At 36.4% G+C, this 23,927-nt stretch overlaps 1 protein-coding gene across 1 annotated transcript in view; it reads right to left on the reverse strand.

Annotated features, from left to right (window-relative positions):
• LOC145685166 (dnaJ homolog subfamily A member 2-like) overlaps window positions 1-23,927 on the reverse strand; it is a 57,096-nt gene that overhangs the window by 29,365 nt on the left and 3,804 nt on the right. Inside the window, exons 2-4 of the mRNA XM_081757520.1 lie at window positions 12,492-12,787; window positions 9,701-9,781; window positions 6,963-7,096 (exon numbers count right to left, since the gene is read on the reverse strand). Of these exons, the coding sequence (XP_081613646.1) occupies window positions 6,963-7,096; window positions 9,701-9,781; window positions 12,492-12,787 (511 nt within the window). The remainder of the gene's footprint in view (window positions 1-6,962; window positions 7,097-9,700; window positions 9,782-12,491; window positions 12,788-23,927) is intronic.

Below are 23,927 nucleotides of genomic sequence, written 5' to 3' on the forward strand. Positions count from 1 at the left end.
ATAAACTGCTTTCTGGTGGAAATCCTAGAAAACCTTCAATACGCGACAACACTAATGCAGGGTCAATCGTATGGCCAAGAATTCTATGTGAACTATCTTCACTTCGCTAACAAATTTAGTCCTTTTGTCTCTGAGCCTTGCAACTTTCCCGACAATTTCATAGATAACAAAACAAACATTGTTTTACAATGACATTTTTCTTTTACTTATACTGGAAAAAGTCTGGGTTGGAGTTTTCCTTTTTCATTTTCTCTAACACGTGTAAGAGGATACACTTTGTGATTGAGGCTAGGTCAATAAACATATGCACTCCCATATGCCTTTTCATTAATTCCGCCAACGAAGATACGGAACCGGCACAAACACACACAGGTTTCTTCCGCAACCGTACTGAGGATTGAAAGAGGACACTTGCTAATAAGGGGTTTATTACCCTTGTAGAGGAAAAAGTATGCCTTTTTCGCTAAACAAACGAGTTTAGCCGATTAGTTGGTTCCTAACGCATATTTTGAGATGGTTCTGAGAATTTGAAATAAATCAGAAACGCTTACAGGGTGATGACATGTACGGTACTTAAGAAAATTAACATACACGCATTATCTTTTGCAGTACCGGTATACGAATATATTAACACATCCCCCAGTAATAATATTATTTAACAGAAATGAATTTCTCCTTCATCCCTCCCAGTAATTCAAATACGTACTAAATAGAATATTTTCATATTGAATCTTACGTACTTGCGTTCATACACAATGTATTTACTGTATATTACAGTAAACAACATAATTACCGTTGTGAGAAATTAAATGTCTGTAGCCTCTCTGTAACAGACAAAAAATTATGTCCCATTTATTATGTTCCAATGGACATAAATAATGAAAAAGTTAAAAATTTCTACATTCACAAAAGTGAAGGAAAAAAAAAAAGCGATCCAAGTATAAAATTAAAAAGAAAACAACTCGCTTGATCTTGTTGTAAAAGGACTAATAAACAAATGGAATTTCCAATGAAAGTCAAGATATGTTATATAAACACTTCCAAGGTAACTATTTTAAAGAAAAAGGAAAACATACTTTTCTTTATTTCGAAAAACAAGCGTAAACATGTGGTTTTTCTTAAATCCGAAATAGTCTTCGGGTTAGTATAAAAACTGGCAATTTCGAGCAATTATCATTCATTCGATCGACGTTCGTCAATAGTGTGTATTCGATCCACTTCGTTAGTAACTGCAAACTTCCAGGACCTGCAAGATGTCTCCGCTGGAGCCGACGTCCATTAAGGGACTCTCCTTGGTTCGTGAGTATGCTTTGTGCCTGTTATCATTGCATGACAAGATATAGTACAGAAGGGACCGCATAAACTCATGAGAACACACGAGAGGCATCTAGGACAGACTATTTGATAAAGACCCCGACCATTATACTGTCCAATTTGTAAATTTGTAAATATCATTTGCGTTATTTCTATTGTTTAATTTTTAGGTGATGGTTATATTCATTCAATAAATGTATTTTTTACATAGTTGCTGTCTTGCTCTTTATAAGGTAATGCATCTTTTATAATACCTTAATCTCCGTTATACAACGTGACAATTAAGCAACTTTCAGCAACAGTGTACATTGGTGTCCGTTATTCAGAGGTTTCACTGTACTAGCGTAAAAATTGTTATTTTTTAACTACTTCTTTATATTCTTGTATTATGTTGTTATCTTCTGTTATATCATCTCTTACTCAGCAGCCAACCATCTCGAATATCGAATCAGTATTGTTTTTCCATATTGAATGTAATTCAGCAAATTTTACCATCCTAATTTCTCAACACTTGAATCGTGTGTTCAGTTTATTTACGAGAGGGAAACCAAAAATAACCGGAATTGTACTTTTGTGCATTGTGTACTTGTAGTGCGAAGTTGTGCCGCTAGGGCGCTATGGGAGGACCTCTCCTGAGCTACTATGCCAAGTGGCGTCAATGACGACACGTGTGGTTTTTCTGGGAGTTCTATGTGTGTGTGTCGGAAGTGCATTCATGACACGAAGAAATGGTAGACTCTCACGAACAATGTGCAGCTATGAAGTTTTGTTTTTACTCGGCAATAACGCAGCAGAAATTGTTTTTTCGTCGACTGTGATGATTTTGTTGAAAAACCGTCTCCAGTCTTTGATTGCATCCTTCAATGCATGACAGGATTCCACATGACGTTCTCTTTGCTCTTCGATGAGGAATCTGGGCACAAACTTAGCAGTTACTTGTCGTATTCCCAAATCGTCGTGCAAATTTCGCTGAAAGGAGCTCCAGGATAACCCGGATAAGTCTTTCAGATCACGGATTTTGGCGATGTTGTCCTAGGTTCGCGCACTTGAAAGACGACCGGAACGGGACTAATCTTCAATAGTCATTTCTACCTTTTTAAACTAAGCAAACCATTCGTACATTCGTGTTTCATTGAAAGCATGTTCTTTGTAAGCTGTTTGCATCATCGCAACAGTTTTCTGCTGCGCTCTTGCCACGTAAAAAACAAAACTTCATAGTCGCACGATGTCCGTGAGAATCTGCCACTTTTTCGTGTCACGAGTGCACCCCCCCCCCCGCACACACACACACAACTGCCAGAGAAACCACACGCGTCACTATCGGTTGACGCCATCTGGCATACGTACTGACTCAGGAGACGTTCTCCCACAGCGCCCTAGCAGTGAAAGCTCATACTACAAGTACACGATGCGCAGCAGTAGGATTCCGGTTCTTTTTGGGTCTCCCTCGTATATGTAAGTAACAGTAAGTGCTATATGTAATATATGAACTAGTTTCTTGCTAGATATATACATTATTTTTCAGACAACTCGCGATGTTTGCCACAGAATAGAAAAATTTTCACTTGCTTTGGGAAGCTGCCCTTTAGTCTCTTTTCCGCAACGCTGTAGTCGAAAGAACTGCCCCCATATTTAGACTTTTTTCTTATGATTTCATTATATTACGTTCATATTGAAAACCTGGCACTAAACTTCCTCGCACCGAAACCCTGAGAGATGTTGCGTGTAAGTGTCCAGAATATTCATTATACGTTTACGGTAGGACTGCAGTAAACATCTAGTTCTACACTGAAACAAATTTTGGCCACATAATGTGTGTTTAAAGCTTACGAATGGAAACTGAGTCCAAGTCACGAGTGGTATTGTTTATCGAAAATACACAGATAATGTTATGTAAAATTATGAAAATCGAACAGAGGAACTGAGGAAACCCCATACCCGTAATAGCGCATCAGTAAGTTGGCTAATCACTCTGAAGATTACCAAGCTCTGAGGAAGCTGGAAATTAGTGCGATTTTGTACAGGAATTTCAGAGATACGTATTGAGACTGAGACGACTAAGGTAGCACAGAACAAGTCGTCTGCGAAGTGTAAGAACACCGTAGTTTAAAGCAACAGTTACGAGAATACGTCGAAATTCCCTCAGACAATAAACGGTGATGTACTGCAGATTAATATTTTAAAAACTACAATAATTCGCGTGTTTCCGAGCGACTTGGGACTGCATAAGTCATCTGTCCACACTTCCATTAAAATGGATGAGGATCGTAACTCCTTTTTGTGTCGTTAATCTGAAGGTACGCACAGACGAATTTTCTTCACGGATCAGAGTGTATGATTACACATTATACTAAAAGTTTGAGAAAATACATTGATGAAACGACTTCCCATTATCACTACCCAGAGCACACTTTTCTCAATGTACAAATGTATATTTCTATGTTAAACTTTAATAGATTGCAAACACGTTTAAAGTTAACTCGCTACTGATCATTTTCATCTGCAATCTCGACGATATGACCTCACAAGGAATTTCACTCTTTCCACACTGTCATCCGCTTCTGAGATTGAAGATCTTCTCGCATGAGGTTCGTCTTCTACTTACTCTAGGCCTTCTAAAGATGATTTGTGTCATGGATAGGAAAGGGAATGTTCTTCATAAGGTCTCTGTAATTATTGTAAGTCACAGTAGCAAATTTTTCAGACTTTACACAAAATCTGATGGCAGAACGTTGCTTAAACACCATTGCGAGTCCATTTTCTTAATGCACCTTATAAACCCAATTTCAAAACGGTGTCAACAATTATATAGAACTGGAGCAAGTTCAAACTTGCGCTAAGTCAGAGTCAACGATTAGGGTTAACGTAACTCGTCTGAAGGTGGAGACAACAGTATTGTTGGTTCTTGTAGTGGTGCCAGTCTCACTTTTTTACATTGTTGCAAACTAAGTAGGTTGGTTGCAAACAGTAGGTAAGAAATGACTGTAATCACGACATAATGGAATAGTGATTAGTCTCCTAATCTACTAGCCTCATAAACAGGTGATAATTAAGATATACAACCAGGGAGAGGTGAAGTTTGGAAGGAACAGAACTTAAAGCAAACATTTGTCGCAGTTGACTGGTGTAAGATATTAATATGAGTTTAATATGTGAAAAACACACTGTAAATAATTCAATGAGGCACTTAATTACCATTGGATTTAAACTACATGAGGAGGAGAGGAGTGAGTGGAAATCTTTTTAAGTGCTTACAGGGAGTCTAAGGAACTTAAATCCAACCCTGGGAATGTCCCTGCTGAGATTATGTAGAATACTTCTCTCCGCACGTTGCCATGTCTATAGAGCGTTCTGTGGAAGACCAGCAGAAGTTTAGTACCATCACTGGCATAGGCTCACATTAACATAACTTAAAATTAAACACTGCCGAGAATAAACGGTAGAACATTCGAAACGGAAAGAAATAAAAATAAATTATTACTACCTCGAAACAAATATTACCGGAAAAAAAAAAGAAAAACGGAATGAGATCAAAAGTAATTATTACTGAGTATGATTTTGTTTGCTAACAAATTTAATTACTAACTACAGTGAAAGTAAGGTTGGTATATGCAAGTAATTCAGAAGTTTGAGGCTAGACTAAGGCTGTACTTCGATCTTGCAAATTAATCACTTTGATGATCATATTGGTAATGTCAACTTTCATCTTAGGCAATAATCTTTTTGACAAAAATGTTAGGTCCCTTATGGACCTTTTCAACAGATCGGAACAAATTATTACCCAGGTTTCCAAACTTTCAAGTAAAATTTGGTGTCAGATACCCCGGTTCAAATTAAGCTCTTCAAGTATCATGTTCACTGTAACACAACGGTGTTGTTGCAGAAACTGCCCTACACGATAAATGCTTTCAGCTGTATACATGTAAAGTTGACGGCAGATTTACTTTTACATCATCTTTAACTGATTCTCTATCATCCAGACATCTTCTGTGTGGCTCGAAGACACGGCTTCTGGATAATACATTGTCGCCACATGCTTGCTGTATGAAGTTCAGTGTTTCAGTAGTAGATTTTCCAAGCCTAACACTAAACATGTTCACTCTGTTCGATATGAACGTCCGTCCTGTCCTCCCATGTAATGTGCCAACATGAGAAACAGTGTTGTGCTATGCACAACCCTACCACCACGTGAGTTTCTCCGGGAACACTTCCAAGCCGTAGTTATTTGGAACAGGTATCTGTCGATATAATCAATTCTTGCGTATTTCAAGCACACTGGTGTAATTTGAAAAAACCTGTTATTTCTTTCACAAGGGTTGCAGTAACATATTGATATACGTATAGTGTGTTGATTGTATTATTGTAATTAATATGGAAAACCTATTAAAAATGAAAACGAATTCAGTGGTGAGAAAGGTGAATGGAATGAGTAGGGGGGTGGTGTCAATGGGGGCGCCAGCATCGAGGCTATATGTCCCCGCCACGATTGAGTCGGTTGCTCAGGACTGCAACATTAAACGAAGAACAGGCTAAAACGAATCTGGTTCAAATAAATAAAAGAGCTGCTAAATGAAAATAAGAAAAAAAAGCAAAAGTAGACAAAGATAAAATATATAACAATAGCAATATATAGAAAACAATACTAAAAACTGAGAGAAAATATAAAAAGTTAGCAGCACTAAAACAATCACAACAAACAAACCCACAATTAGAAATGAACTTAAGTATCCGGCTAACAAATCACTATCATCACTCAAGGCAGGGGTAAGTAGACAGGCAGTCCGAAACGTTCTCTGAGATCTGAGTATTCAAGACATTCAACAAGAATATGCTGAATACTCAGCGGGACAATACATTCTTCACAATACGGACGGTTCAATCTCCGCAGCAAGTAGCAATGCGTCAGATCAGAGTGGTCTATACGCAAACGCATCAGGAGCATTTCATCTCGACGATTAGGCTGCGCTGTCAGTCCAACTAGTGGCTTAACAACGTGAAGTTTATTTTCAACGGCCTGGTCCCAATCTGGTTGCCAGTGAGAGCAGTAATTTAGAAGTTTTCTTTTCCTTTTTGTTTTTGGTCTGTTTGCGCTCGCTGTCGAATCGTCAGACTATTGCTGGAATCGAAAGCGAGTTGAAAAATCCATTTTAAACCTAGTGAGGAAAGGATTTAGGATATAGTAGAAATTTAAGGGACAATTTCCCGTTCGTTACAACGCTACGACTGAAAGACCTAACCTGTTTGGCGTATTGAAATGATGGTGTTTTCTTGGATTGATGGAGGTACTGAGACTATGTATTTTCCACATACTCTATTAACTGTCAATTCATTGCCATTTTAGAGGATACTTTCCCATTTTTACCGAACATCGAGAAAGTCAAGGGTGACTTTATTAGCTAGTTCGCGTTTGCGTAGGTAAAAATGGAAAAGTACACTCTCGAATGATGAACTGACAATTAACTAAATATATGGCTAATAAAATCTTGTCACTTCATATTCTCTAAAGCACGGAATGACATTCTTGGGAACAAAACTGAACGAGTCCATATCGTTCTGAAGCACCAATCTTTCGACTTAGCAATCAAATATATATTTTGTTACAGATGTTTCGTCCAATTCAGTTTTCTATATGGATTGCTTGAGCTTACCTTCTCCATTACATTCAGGGCACTTAGACTGAATCTGTTGTGACATTCCTGGCCCTAATTGACGGTAAGTCACCTTAAATCCACAGCCACGGCACGTCCTGCAAGTGTGTACAGCTCCAGTTTTTCCTCCACGCCTAAAGAAAAGAAAAAAACATTACGTAAGTGGTGTCATAACTCCTATCGTTTGACCCATAATTGACTAGGTTCATGCTCGACTTCGTATTTAATAGTCAGGGCATCAATTCATAATCCCATTATTTCTATTTTCATTACCACAGTCTGCCACTTCTTATTTCAAGCAGATCTCCAATTGCCAAGCTATAGTTGTCTCTACCAGAAATCGAATTTGGAACCATATGCTTATTACTTAAAAAACAGAACTAAGTATTAGCACTACGTCTCTAAACACGTATACTAAATGCTTTGGTCATAAAGAATTTGAAATATATACACAACCACAAATAAATGGAAAAAACAGTAATGACATATTAATGAAAGTTAATGATTATGAATTTTTTGTGCTGCTTTCCCACCGAATCCGGTGCACCAAAGGCACAAACGCTACCCACAATATCAATAGGAAAAATGTAAACCAACGTTACTAAAGGTAGTGAAGCCAACAAAAAGAAAACACATTCTTCATGCAGATTGTACAGCGGTGGACACTTCTAAATGGTACACCTTAGCCGTAAATCTCCATATGGCTGTACCATTTAGAAGTGTCCCCCGCTGTACATAAAGTACGGTATTTTCCTTTATTGCAGAGTACACACAAGTTCTTTCGCTACACGCTTTTATCTACTTATTTCCATCCACGTTTGATATTCACAGAAATACTGATTGGAACAGATAAATGTGTTTAGAGAAGGTGCTTGTGTACAGTCTGCAGCAAAAAGAACAGCAACTTTAAGTACAATCTGCATGTAGAATATCTTATTTTCTTTCGCTGATGTGGAATTATTTATAGGTATGCAGAAATTTATAATCGTTTACTACTTTCCAGTTATTAGAAAAGAATGCTGAATGAGCGTTAAACTCAGGTAATCTTAAAATTGCGATCTGGCTTAGAAGAGTAGTAAATATTACATATCTTGGTCAAGGTAACTGGTAATCTAGTATGTTAAAAAAAATCAAAGAATACCATGGGGGGTCAGACTTTGGAGAACAAGAAACTGTTGAAGTGAATCTTAAATATGGAGAGACTAAGGTTCTTTTCTCTCCAAACTGGTGAATGCTGTATATACAACGATAAGGAGGTGCACGAAATGTCAACCACTATATAAAAGAAATACCGATACGTTCTCCAGATACTGAATATTTGTTGTATATACCCAGAACACTACATCTGAAAATATATAAACTCTTACACGCAAAATGTGCGATATTAAGATTATTGATGATTAAAACACTTAATATTTTATCACTATTATTGGGCCCTTTTGCAGTTATTCCCACACTTTAAATCACTTAAATACACCGATGTTTATTTCACAAGAGGAAATATAATTCAGGGGGTCACTAGCGTAGGAAATTATCCAAGACTAGATAAATTCCACTCCTTGCCGCTTCTTGCCCTCCACGTAGCTTGACGATATGTGGCTGGACTCAACCTGACAGCAATTTCACTCCATGAAGCTGTAGCTGCGAACAACGTAAGAAACGATTCAATTATTCCCGCAACAAAAAACCATCAACCGACGTTTCAGCGAATTTTACTATACTATCTATATCAAAGTCAAGCGCATTTTACTATACTATCTATATCAAAGACAAACGCTGAAGATTATTTGGCTATTTTCAAATGGAACGACCTAACGAGGCTTCTGTATCAACTAAGACGCGGATGCACACTGTGTGCCTACGAAATACAAAATTTCTCAGCGTTGGTTATTAGTAAACTGGAAAATCCTAGTGTTGGTAGTAACCTCCTAGAGAAAAAGTTCGGTAAGTATTCTCACGATTCACAATCTCCATATTTCCAACCTGCTTCAATGGGAAATGTAAGGAGTTGATAAAAGTTAACCGGATAATGTGGCCGGTTTCTCGTACAGGGGCAAACATGTCGCCAAAGGTGGAACGAAACGTAAAAATCAATGCCGCACACTACCAGACTCATGTCCTGACTGAAATGTACTAGTATGAAATCCCAGCATTGTACGAACAAGACTTGAACCAGGTTGGACTGCATCAAGACAAGGCATCCAGCCACACGACAAAAACATTGCTGGAATTCTATCGCCGTATGGAACACGAAAACTAGAATTCCTGTCAAGAGTCCAGATGCCAGCCTAATGGACTATTGTGCTTTCGAACTCTTCAAGTCCCATAGTCGAGTCCGCACCGTCCCCGGCCTATGGAAAGCCTGGAAAGAGGAATGGGATGCAATACCCATGGTCAGCTGTAACGTAGTTTTTCTGCAATGAAAAATCCAATGCCGAGCAATAGTCAGTAGTGGCGGCCTGGAGATGGAACACAAGTTAGGTATTTTCTAGGTAAGTGTAACATTCAAATTTGGCTCAATATAAATGGAGCCTCCTCTGTATATGTATATTAAGGATGTAAACGTACTGATAGAATTTATAGTATACTGTATATATGATTAAATCATTAGATAATATAGGAAACAGTTAACTTTCTATAACTTCTATGATAATATATATATATATAATTTAAATTCTACAATGTATATATTATGTTGAAAAATATTACCTAACCACTAATTTACCAAACATACATACCCCTCACAAGCTTTACAAATAACGTTTTTGCTAAGTTGAAGCTTTGCCGTTTTCCCATTATACATATCTTCTAAGGAAACCCTGTAACAAACAATATTCAAATAATCAAAATAAAGCCACACGCAAAATATGATTTATACTTTTATATCGTGTATTAATTGTAATTGTACACCGTTACTCCATCATATTGTAATTTAGCTCATGTATTCTTTTATTTGCCACTTGTTAAATGGAACATATAGCTCTGTCAAGGGCATTGAAATAAATAAATAAATATAACGAAAAGATGATATAAAAATTACTACAAGTATAAGAACAATACAACGGAAACTTTGTAACAATTCCATTTTAGTGCTGTAATTTTAGACGACACATTTAAATAATTCTTTCAATAGGTAGAACATATTAAACATCGATCATCGGAGCTAAACGTATTCCCTTAAAACGAATTGTTAAAAAATAATAACTACCATTGAAAAGAGTGAAATGTTTATGACATAACCTTTTAAAGTTTATAGGAGCAAATTTTCACGACACATTCACTCATTTTGGAAAAACAAATCATTTTGTTCGAAACAATTCATCAGAATTTTAAAGCGAGTTTACCACTTGTCAACATGAAATATCGCGAAGCTTGAATTTAATAAGATTCGGTGTTCATTAAATATAACTTATACGAAACAACCTTTCTGTACATCATTTACATAAATGATAATTTAAAAATCTCCAATAGGGAGGTGATTTCAATTACGTGCTAAATTTACTATCACATTCTATTGAGTACCACATATTGATCTATCAATAATTTATGAGAGTTCACATTTAAAAGCATTTTATTTTATTTTATTTAGTTTTGTAACGAGATGTAACAAGGAAAGTGACTGATACATTTTGTTAACTAACTAAAATGTATTATGCCGTGGGATGCAATACCCATGATCAAGCTGTAACGCAGTTTCCTGCAATGTAAACTCCACAACCGAGCAAAAGTCAGTAGAGGTGGCCTGGAGATGGAACACGAATTAGATATTTTCTAGGGAAGTGTAACAAATTTGGCTCAACATAAATGGAGCAACTTCTGTATATGTATATTAAGGATTGGCAATAAGGATGTTTATTATAGTGAAACGAATATTTAATATAATGAAAATTTCGGAAGCTGCTCTCTTCATCGATCACAATAGGAAATGTGACACCTGTAGAAACTGAAGAAAACGTGATTAGTTTTCGGTATCTACATAGCATTATTAGTGATGTCTGAATGTGAATGAAGAAATAAAAAAATAAAAAAAAAGCAACGACTGCAATCACGAGAGAAGCCTTCAATAAAGATAAAAAAAAAGTAAATTATGAATTATGTGCACAACACAGTAAAAAAGCAGATGTTACTAAAGGAGATTTCTTTTTAAATATACGTATAGAGAAGTATGAACAAAAATATTGAGACGAACAGGCAACTAATGGGAACGAGTTAGGTAACAGTACAGGAGAAAAAGCATTAAGGATAATTAAAAGAGAGCAGACATTGAATATTTATTAGTAATTATCTTACTAATAATTATTGTTTAATTTCAGCTAAATTTTCGGTTTTGTTGAACACTTCTTCGGAACTTGTAGTAAGAGCAGCCTAAAGTTCTGTTAAGTTCTAAGGTTTGGGGAAAAAACAGAGGGGAAAGAAAAAAAATTAAGAATGTTACTACTAAGTTGTAAGAATGTGTACTTTGCACAAATACAATCAGTTAGTATTGAAATAGTAAAACTGGACATCACCCTTCTAAATAATATCGTTCTTCATCCCCTGAATCACAAAAATTCGTTCTTTTAACACTAAATACAACTCAATATTTGTATTTTAAGAAAACACTCAGACCCTTGTATTTATTTCCAAGCTTAATAAGTGTCCTTTTTCAGGGTGTCTACTAAAATTCCAAAACGAAATTTCGTAACTTTTTCGTGACCTTTTCTTTACCAAATCATAAAATTTCCTAATATTTTCAAGAGCGAATTTGAGTGCGAATTAGGCCGGATTTTCATCCATGCGATAGAAACGTACTTTGCTTGCGATTTGGTAGCGTCTAAAGCCTACGATAGACATTTTTGGTATTGAACTGACGTTTTATAGGACATTTTTTTTTTCAATCTGTACTTACATTTGTAGTTAAAAAAAAAAAATCGTGACCCAAAAGCTAAATTTCGTGACTTTCATGACCGTTTTCTGATTTCGTGACATTTGTGACCGATAGACACCCTCTTTTTACTAACCTAAAATTTACCAAACTCTCATATCAACTTCCAGGTAAACGATTCGGGTTAAGATAGCAACCACAGCCACCAAAAATTCAACATTAATTGCAAACGGAAACACTGTAAAATGCAAATACTGACTTTGTAAAAATGAATTCTTGCGCAATATTACATAATTAGAATTCTGAGGAGGAGAAACTGAATACTACGAAATGATGTAATGTACAGTGGTGGTAAAAACACGTGAGAAAAAACAATTACTGAACTATTTTAGAACGGACAAAACCTACGTCCAGATGTAAAAGTTATCTGAACATCGTACTGTAAGTGGAATAGAAAAGTTTACTATATACATAAATTCAGGTCCAAACATTGATTGACTAATTGAAGTATTAACATCCCTACTTAGCCATTACACTATATGAAACGGGACCTCTGTTTTAACTGGAATCCGAGGTCTTGTGCTCCATCGGGATACTACCTCAGACACTACACTACAAAGGACAACACGTTCAAGCAATGAGACAAGATGTCACTGTATACTTACTTAAGAGGGTGTATCGTATCTTCGCCTCTTTGTCGACGATGTCTGCCTGCTCCAAATCCTCCAAATCCACCCATTCCGAACAAGCCTCCTCCGAAAAAGCTTGAGAACACATCTTCCGCCGAAAGCCCTGGTCCTTCATGGCCACCTTCTTGCATTGCCTTCAACCCGTATTTATCATATATGCTACGTTTCTTTGGATCAGACAACACCTCATATGCAAATGATATTTCTTTAAATTTATCTCCAGCTTTAGGGTTCTTATCTGGATGAAATTCCTTTGCTAACTTTCTGTATGCCTAAAAACAAAAATAATCTATTAAACTACATGTAACAACATATTCATCCTATCACTTTTTTTAAAATTTATTTTTGATCACAAATTTTGTTTTGCAAATCAGTCGTGTCATTTTCATTTGGCCTAGTTTATACTATGCTCAGGAATGCGAATTGACAAATGAAGCGCGTCTTCACAATTCTGTGGCTGTCATATTTAAAATAGTCAGTAACAGGATTCTAACTTTCTTCTTAAGCAGTTTCTTTTCAATATGAATATTCACCGCAATCATAAAGTTTTCCAATTGTGAGGGTATCAGTTGTTAACGTACATGAGAATGAAAGCAACTCTTCAAAAATAATCAAACAAGCTTTCACAGATTACTTACTATTTCTCTTGTACAACAGTTCTCAACATACAATTTTTTATAGTTATTACTGAAAGATAAAAAGTAATGTAAGAAAAATTTAACAACTTTTTACATAAGACAGAACTTAATATCGAAGCCATTTGAATCTAGGTTCAATACACTGCATTTTTGGGAAAGAGTAATTTAATAACATGCATTAATTACATTATTTAATCTAGTTCATATAACAAAAAAAAAAAATGATAGATAAATAATAAGAAGGCTTTAACTATATACAAAAAAAGTTTCAACAATAAAATACTAAAAATAAAGGTAAAATTAAAGCAAACTGACTTCATTTACATTATGGTCTGACTATAGTAAGCACATTGCTAACTACATCACCGTTACTGGTGCGAGTTCACTACTTCTTAGCTTAAGTACAGTAACTTCTTAAGCGCCAATTTTCTCATGATGCTGGTCAACAACGAAAATTTGTATTTTCTTTCAGCGATGGAGCAAAGGTGCGCATGCTTGTTACTGAACCATGCAGAAGCGTATTTATTTTTATTATAAGATTTTTCCGCAATTTCAGGGCTAAGCGGTTAGTTTTTGGCGAATTTTCCTTTCTATTGATTAGTAATTCTGTAACCTGTTAGTGATTTGGAGATATTAAGATCCGCAAATGTACGAGGGCTATCCAGAAAGTAGATTACGTTTTCGTCTGTGTCCGCTAGGGGCGGGGCTAGCGCGGCCATCTTGGGGTCAGAGCGTTGCGCAGCTCAGTCGGCATCTAGCCGTGCTAGTGAGAGGTTCGTGCTGTGCTCCGTTAAGATACTGTGACGGTTTGAAATGTCTGCGTTAATTGAAAAATCCCGCGAGCTGCGAGGTGCGTGCAGTAATAAGGTTTCTGACAGCAAAAAACTGTAAACCGATAGAAATCTATCGGCAGCTGTGTGAAGTGTATGGGGACAACATTATCACTGAAGGTGGAGTGCGACAGTGGGTCATAAGATTTAAAAATGGCCGAACCAATGTTCACGACGAAGATCGAAGTGGGAGACCCAGCAAAGTGACTGCCGAACTTGTCGAAAAAGTCGATGTTAAAGTCCGTGAAAATCGAAAGTTCACAATAACGGAACTTTCTTTGAGTTTTCCACAAATTTCGCGAAGTTTGTTGCACGAAATCATCAGCGAAAAGCTTGGTTACCACAAGTTTTGTGCAAGATGGATTCCAAAAATCTTGACAGAGGACCACAAAAATCAGCGAATGGCTGCAGCGTTGCACTTTTTGGACGCCTACAATAAGGATGGTGACTCTTTACTCGATCGCATCGTTACTGGTGACGAAACATGGGTGAAACACGTGAACTGTGAAACGAAATTGCAATCAATGCAGTGGGGGCACACAGGTTCTCCCCAAAAACCCAAGAAATGCATGCAAACAATGTCGGCAAGGAAGATGATGGCGACTGTTTTTTGGGACAGAAAAGGTGTGATTTTGGTGGACTTCCTGGAAAGAGGCACTACAATAAACGCTCAAAGGTATTGCCAAACTCTGCAAAACCTCAGAAGAGCAATTCAAAACAAGCGCAGAGGAATGTTGAGCTCTAAGATCTTGTTGATTCACGACAACGCCCGGCCCCACACGGCAAATGTCACGTGTGAAGTTCTTGAATCTTTTCAGTGGGAGTTGTTTCCTCATCCGCCGTACAGTCCCGACCTGGCACCGAGCGACTTCCACCTATTCCCAGCAATGAAGAAGTGGCTGGCTATGCAGCGTTTTGATGACGACGAACAGCTGCAAGAAGAGGTAACGAAGTGGTTGAAGTCGCAGGCGGCCGAATTTTTCGACGAAGGAATTTCCAAGCTCGTACATCGCTACGATAAATGCCTTAATTTGAATGGTGACTATGTCGAAAAGTAGTATTTGTGTGTGGCTTTCATCTGTATATAATAAAATTTGTTTCCTATACTTTGTTGATTTTTTATTCCAAAACGTAATCTACTTTCTGGATAGCCCTCGTAACTTCAAATCAATATTTAAGTCCAATTTTTGACGTCTAAAACACAAATTAGACCATAATGTAATTAAATGAAGTCAATTTGCTTTATTTTTATTTCTGATGTTTTATTGATGAGACTTTTTTTGTATATAGTTAACGCCTTCTTTTTATTTATCTATCATCGCCCGTCTCTAGCCTTTTTTAGCAGATTAAATAATAAACCAGTATATATTATATATATATATATATATATATATATATATATATATATATAGGGTGTTTCAAAACAACACCGACAACGTTTGGGAGGTGGTTCCTGGCACCAAAATAAGACGAAACAACCTGGGTGCACAAATGTTTCCTTTCGGAGTTATACGCTGCCGAAAACATGAAAAAATGAACTTTCAAGATCCATAGCTCCAAAACTATGGGACCTACCGCAGTCGGGTCAACACTTTACTTAGGAACTAATATGTACTCTATCCAAAAATACATGTTGTAGAATCCTAGGGTACTCACGCAACAATTTTTGTACAGGCAGTTTTGTTACGGGCATATAATCTGAAGTACTCACTAACTACTTCTATAAAAATTGTTGCGGATCTGAAGCATGTATTTTTGGATAGAGCACATATTAGTTCCTTAGTAAACTTTTGACCCAACTACGGTAGGCCCCATAGTTTTGGAGCTATGGACCTCTAAAGTTCATTTTTTTCACGTTTTCGGCAGCCTATGACTCCGAAAGAAAGCATCTGTGCACCCAGGTTGGTCTATACTTTTTGTCGTATCTTGGTGTCAGGAATCCCCTCCCAAACGTTATCGGTGTTGTTTTGAAACACCCTGTATATACGCAAGTTAAAATATCCCTAGCTGGTCAGTTTAACAACTAGCTGAAACACTCGTTCTTAGCACGGAAAGAATAGGTTTATGACAAATATATGAAAAATATTTCTCAGCCATCTTTTTTAGGACAGGTAGTTGAATCTAAATAAATAAACAAAAATTTAACCCAAGAGCTATCTTCAAAAATTCCTTTCCAACGGCGCGGCTGTTACTGTTTGCGAAAAATTTACCCATTCCCCTTAGAATACGCATTTCAATTGGATTGGATTTGAGTTTAGTCACGTTCAGCAGCAAGGCTACATGAGACGTGAACCTACCGCTTAACGTTGGATCCGATTGACATGAGATCCCTCACGGAATAGTATCTGGGTCTTCCACGCCACAGGCATGTACGCTATCCACACAAGATGGTTCAGAATATGCATTTCAATATAAGTGCAGAATTATTGATACATACCGAGGTTATCTGAAGCTGTTTAAAAATTCTTTTTAAATGGTTCAACCGAGTCCTCACTTTTGCAATCTTATAAATACAAAATAGAACATTAAAATATTACAGAAATGTTCCTCGTTCAAAGACAAAATGTTCAAAAACCTTGGGTCTAACTTATTTTCAGTAAGGATTTCATAGACATTTATTTATAATAATGTTATACATGAAATTTTATCTTCCGAGTACAATGGGATCATGAGGTACTATATTTTTGGAATACATTTTAAACCCCTCTTCCACCCCTTCCAGGATACGCAATTTCAATGAAAGTGACATGATAAAAACTGTCTAGATCCAAGTGCTACGTTCAAAAGTTCACTTCATACGATGCAGCCGTTTCCTGTAGTGATGAGACAGACAACGCCAATTTGAAGGCGGAGGAAAAATTACAGAAATTTTCCCATTCCCTCCTTAGAAGTAGAATTTTTTGGAAACACCGGAACGTGTCCAATTATTTTCAATAAATAGTTGCATTTTTCTAATTTGATAGGCTCCTAACAATAAAGAGTTGCATTTTCCTAATTTGATAGGCTCCTAACAAACTATTTTTTGCATACTGTTATTCCTTCCCCTTAGAATAAGCAATTTAATCAAAGTGATATGATCCAGTGACATCCAGTTTGAAGTATATATTAAGTTCAAAAATTCATTTCAAACATTTTATACTCGTTATATTGATACGTAAACGTTCTAGTTACGGTAAAAAGTCTAATATGTATTACAACGATACGACAATTGTGAATATTGAATGTTAAATGGACTCAAGTTCTCCCTCAAGCTCCTGTACACTACGAAATGATTAAATCAGTACGATATCAACATTCTTGGCCTTTATACACCTGCCAATATTGCTATATTGGATTTAAATCTGCATACAAGTATGTTCTATATCTAAATTTAATAGTCTCTTAATGAACATTAGGAAATGTAGTGTGTGTGTAGTGTACTGAATTTGTGAATACAAGGAATATTCCTCTCTCACCTATTGTTGAATGATGTAGATGGCTTCCCTCTTATGAGATTGGACACGGTTCGTTCTTGTATACTTATGAAATGAGATTAAATACGAAGTTCACTAGGATAAGTTGGTTTCTTTTTGAAAGATTGACGTGTTGGTGTGCTTGTTACGCGTGACTATACTAGAGATTGAATGAATGAATGAAATTAAGAAGTTCTCACTTTAATACCACGGAAGAGAAGGTGTTGAAAACGTGTAGAAGTACTACCTGTGTTGTCTCGAATTCAAAATCTCGAAGTCTGCAGAAAAGTTTAAGTTTGAGGGAAATACATTCTTCAGCATAATGTAAATAGTAAGTTCTTGCACTGTTACAATTTATTGCATGCAGTTTTACATGACACTGAAGTTATACAATGGAGACATTTACATTTGTAGACATAACGATATCCATTTCATAGTTTATGGTATGTATTCGTTCTCTGTATTTGTGCTGTGGATGTACTATTTAAGATGAACCCTGTGACCTCACCAGGTCAAGAAACACCTTATCTAACAAAGGTGTAGTGACAAGCAAAAATCCTTTTCATACTCACACCAAGTTGTAAGCAGTATCTGGAGAAGATCTCAACTTCTAAATATGGACAGAAGTCTAGACAAGGTTCTTTCTTGACACTGTGGTATGTTATTAATTTGATTTCGTGTCATTAATTTTCCTTTAAATGAAGAGACTAAATTGACGCAATTTTAGACTTCACGCTTGGAAGTGGAAACTCTTTTAATATATATGTTTTATAATTATTATTTATTGAAGTTCGGATATTGTTATATAGTGAAACCTCTGAATAACGGACATCAATGGGACATGAACTTTTGTCCGTTATTGAGAGGTGTCCGTTACAGAAATGTAATTTCTCACAACGGTAATTGTGTGCTGTAATATACAGTAAATACATTACGTATGAACGTACGTACGTAAAATTCAATATGAAAATATTCTATTTAATACGTATTTGAATTGCTGGGAGAAATGAAAGAAATTCATTTCTGTTAAATAATACTATTACTGGGGAATGTGTTAATATATTCGTATACCGGTACTTCAATAGATAATGCATGTATGTTAATTTTCTTAAGTACCGTACATGTCATCACCCTGTAAGCGTTTCTCATTTATTTCAAATTCTCAGAACCTTCTCAAAAGATGCGTTAGAACCAACTAATCGGCTAAACACTTTTGTTTAGCGAAAAAGGCATACTTTTTCCTCTACAAGGATAATACAACTCATTAGCAAGTTCCCTCTGAGAATAATCAGTACGGTTGCGGAAGAAACATTACGTATGTGTACTGGCGCGGTATCTTCGTTAGTAGAATGGATGAAAAGGCATATGGGAGTGCATATGTTTATTAACCTAGCCCCAATCACAAAGAATATCCTCTTAGAGAAGGTGAAAAAGGAAACAGGGAAACTCCAACCCAGACTTATTCCAGTATCAGAAATAAAGGAAAAATGTTGTTTTTCCAAAAAAAAAAAAGTAAGAGGAAACACTGCTCGTTGAAAATGTTATTGTAAAACAATGTTTGTTTTGTTATCTATAAAATTGTGGGGAAAGATGAAAGGCCCAGAAGCGAAAGGACTAAATTTGTTAGGGAAGGGAAGATAGTTCGCATAGAATTCTCGGCCATACGACTGACCCTGCATGAGTGTTATCGCGTATTGAAGGTTTTCTAGGATTTCCACCAGAAAGAAGTTTATTGCGGGTAGACAAAAAGAATTTCAAGTTCAGCTTGAAACTGTTCTGTTTGATGGTTCACCACTCATGATAGATATGCTTGTGAGGAATAATATATCGTAGAACCGAGAATAAATCCTGGCCGTTATGAAGAGGTTATTGAAACGTTTGGGGGGGGGGGGGGAGGAAGTCTGTCCGCGTCCGTGTCTGAGTGTGTCCGTAAAAGGGAGGTTTTTGTTTCATAAGGGAACATATTTTTGCCGGGACAAAAAAATGTATCCGTATTATAGAGGTGTCCGTCAAGGGAGGTTTCTCTCTCTCTCTCTCTCTCTCTCTCTCTATATATATATATATATATATATATATAAATTTGAAAATTTTCAAAATAGGCATCTTAGAGAAAATCATATTCAAAATTTTTATTTTTCGAAAATAATAATAATAATATCGTAAGTCTATGTGTTATATGCCATTTGAGAGCCCATTTCCTAAGCTTTAAAGTGATACCGTAACTAACGATGTAGGTTTTTAGGTCAACTGCAAATACCAATATGCAATGTCTCGCAATTTTTGGTAAATTTTAAGAGCTTTGACCCTATAATTTGGAAAAACTTTCACAAATCAACTTAAGCTTTTCCGCTCGTTCCAAACACTGACGATAGAAGACAAAACAAAATATCACTGCAATCTGTACAGCCGATCCGAAACCGTGTGTCTCCTAAAATGGCTTTAATTATAATACATTTCACTGCTCTCACTTCATACGGCATTGCACATAACTTGTGATATATATACTTAAATAACTTAACTTCTACTCTCAAGGAAATGAACAAGTTGAGACTTCTGTTACAATGACGTGTGGGATTCCGCTCCCTCAACTAATAATAAGCTCACGGGCACTGTAAATTCAAGAAGCAGTTCAACTCAATTCCATGTCCTGAAAATAAGATGCACTAAAGAATACTTTGCTTTTCGATCTAAAATAGGCATAATGATTCAGATATCTCAACTTGCGTTCAAGTCACAGTAATGCCTCTCTATTAGAGACTTCTTTTTTTTAATAGGCAAGTTGCACGAGAGCCTCTTTTTCGTAGCCTGCTGGTAAGAGCTGGGCTTATCAAGCAACAACGTTTAGAAGCATAAAAGAACACGGGCGAACAGCTGTTGAAGTTAACAAACCCTAAGACCACTTCACACCACTCACTCAATGAGCTGACTCCTGAGGAACTAACCTCAAATTACACATTATTTTTCTTCTCTAATATGAAATTACCTCTAGAAATCCCCAGGTGGAGCAAGCGGGGCTCTTCGAACACACAAGATAGTTTATGTTAAAAGATTCCAGGAAAAATTGCCATTTTTTAAAGTTAGTTTCAGTTACTTATAAAACTTGTCATAGTGATATAAAAATTAGGGACCTCGTTTGGTAGTGTGTGACGCTGACATTTTAAAAATCTTAAACATAGTTAAATATTTATAATAAAAGTAATGCTATTGTTATTTAGTTCGTACTAAGGAGGCCCCTCAATGTCTTAACCCACTTACTTTATATTAAGCCTTGTCTTACCTTCGTATGGATATCTACTGTTCCACTTGTTACCACTTTTTTAAATATTTTGTTGCCGAGTGAATACATATTTGGAGATAATTTTGGTATACATGTGATGTGTTGTTTTTCTCACTGAGAACACTTTTATCTCGAATTAATACGTACTTTGAGATGAATTTTGTCTCATGTAACCATGAGTTAGTAGTGTTAGCACTTCCCTGCGATGATTCATGATTATGATTATCATTATTCATAACGTGCATGAGCTGAAATTGGTTATTTGGAAATTGAAATAGTGTATTCTAAATGCATTCTAAATGTATTTTAATTTTTGAATGAAGATTAATACAAATAAAAGTAGGAAGAGTTATAGTTGTGTTACAACCTTTCGCAAAGCGCTACTTCGAATTAGTTCCTTTTTAAAATAGATTCTTACCTTTCTACTTTTAATTTTGGACATTCCCTTTAAGAAATATAATTACGTCATCACAGTTTCACTATTCAAGTAACTGTTTGAAATCTAATTTTAGTGGGTTCAACTAACGAACTTTACCCAAAATTAGTTCATAAATAGCTTAGAAAATAGAGTGGTGGATTCGATGACCCTTTCCCTTGAATTATCTGGGACCATTTTATTTGAAGATCATTACAAATTTAAGTACAAGATTATCATATGAATAGAACATGTACAATAATTTTTTTATTTCCCATGTCTCCGAATTAAACGAAGTACGGATCTGACCACACTATTCAACCACGCAATACTTTTGTACTATTGGCGGTAGACGTGGATTTTTATACACTTCGTTAGCTCCAGATCAACAAAGAATACTATAGCTTCCTGGAACGAAAATGAAAAGAAATCTTTGAGTTTTACGTCCCACGATTATGCTAAAGCAGACGGTGATGATGAGTAATGAATGAAATGAAAGAATGAAGAAAGTGGAAGGAAACGGGAGAACCCCGATAAAACCCACGCACACGGTGTTTGTCCACCACAAAGTTCACTTGGCGGGGACTGGGATCGAACCCGGGACCCCTAGCACCAGAGGTGAACGCTCTATCACTGAGCCACCGCGGCCCCTTCCTGGACCGAAGTCTTATCTTTTGCATATGAGTGTACATGTATACTTAGGGTCAAATTAGAAAGTTCGACGTCCGTTTCTAGAAAAAAAAAATTAAAATTTACCGGAAAGAAATGGATAACACTAGTTAACAAATTTAAACTTTTTGTTTGTTACATGAGAAAAATCACCTGATCTTAAAGGAACTTTTTGCGCTGAATTCGAATATGCACTCGGTTTCTCTCCATCACGTACAGTTTTCCCGTAACAGACGGATTTTCGGGAAATTCCCTCAAAAATTTCCCTTTTTCAGATATTTTATTCCCCTAGCTCCTGTCCCCTTACATATAGTAACATAGAAATTATACCTAAGTATACCTTGATTTATATTTAATAAACCCTAAAAGTTTCGTAAAAATCGCTTTGTTCTTTCTAGAGAAATAAATATATTTGTATGTATACTGTGTGCACTGTTTATTGCACCTGATAGTAATGCTTTCAGATCTCCTGAGTTGGGGTAAAAACGATTTGCTTTATTACTACAAACACAGACATAAAAAATGAATATTTACAATAGTCAACAACACACTTGTATTGCTCTCTGTAAATTAGAAACGTGTATAAAAATAGAATGTACTTCCAACGTATATTTTTTTTTAAACGTACAGTATATGTATATCTTAATACATATATATACAATTCTCCAAGTTTTTTCGTTTTGTTCATGAAATGGTTATCAATATTTGTTATCAAATGTATCAGAATGCAAAAGAACTTCCACTTCCCGAGCCCCCTACCAACTGGGAAGAGATATGGCCAAAAGACTCTGATGATGATCATGACCTTGATGAACCATCGACATCAACATGTACATCCAAGGATCCAACATTCATCCCTGACTGTGTTCGCGAGCCACATTTCATCCGGCAATGTGAACTTAATGACCTAGTCCGTGATTTGCACCTGACAAAACAAGAGGCGGAACTTCTGGGATCAAGGCTCCAGCAGTGGAACTTATTGGATGCAGAAACGAACATATCAGTGTACAGGAAAAGGCATGTTCAATTTTCAAGCTATTTCTCAACGCAAGATAATGTGTGCGTATGTACGGATATACATGGGTTGATGGCGGAGCGAGGAATTCCTTACGTTCCAGAAGAATGGAGGTTATTTATCGACGCGTCAAAGGTCAGCCTTAAAGCTGTCCTTTTACATAATGGAAATAAAAAACCTTCTATACCACTTGCGCACTCAGTGAAGATTAAGGAATCCTATGACACCATGTCAACTTTGCTAAATCTTATAAATTACAAGGATCATTGTTGGCAAATATGTTGTGATCTCAAGGTAGTTGGTATTTTATTAGGACTGCAGTGCGGTTACACGAAGTACCAATGTTTTTTATGTTTATGGGATAGCCGAGCTGATGACAAACATTATGAAGTGAAGGAATGGGAACCTAGAGTGAATTACGTACCTGGAGAATGCAACGTCACATACGCTCCTTTGGTAGATCCTAATAAGATATTACTACCGCCACTTCATATCAAGTTAGGACTTATGAAAAACTTTGTCAAAGCCATAGACACATCTGGTGAAGGTTTCAAGTATTTGCGAGATAAGTTCCCCAACCTGAGTGATGCTAAGATTTCAGCGGGAGTGTTTATTGGTCCCCAAATTAGGAAATTAATGCTTGATGATAGCTTTGACAGCAAGTTAAACAGTGCTGAGCTAGCTGCCTGGACAGCATTTAAGTGTGTTGTGCGCAACTTTCTGGGCAATAACAAAGCTGAGAGTTACACAGAAATCGTACAGGACATGATACAGAAATACAAAGAGTTGGGTTGTAGGATGTCTTTAAAAATCCACTTTTTGCACTCCCACCTCAGCTTCTTTCCTGCTAACCTAGGTGCTCTCAGCGACGAACAGGGGAAAGATTCCCCAAGATATAATGGCCATGGAGAAAAGGTACCAGGGACGATGGGATCCTTCAATGATGGGGGACTATTGTTGGGGTCTTGTTAGAGAATGCAACATTTCTTACAAAAGAAGGAAGTAGTGTACGTTTTTGTAACCCAATGGAAGTTTCATATATTGTGATAGTTTTGATTGTCTTTTCATGACCTTTTGGTACATTTGTATTATTGTTTATTGTAAATTGTCACACTT

This window comes from Thermobia domestica, chromosome 1 (assembly GCF_964235325.1).
Source record: "Thermobia domestica chromosome 1, izTheDome1.hap1.1, whole genome shotgun sequence".
Taxonomy (NCBI): Eukaryota; Metazoa; Arthropoda; class Insecta; order Zygentoma; family Lepismatidae; genus Thermobia; species Thermobia domestica.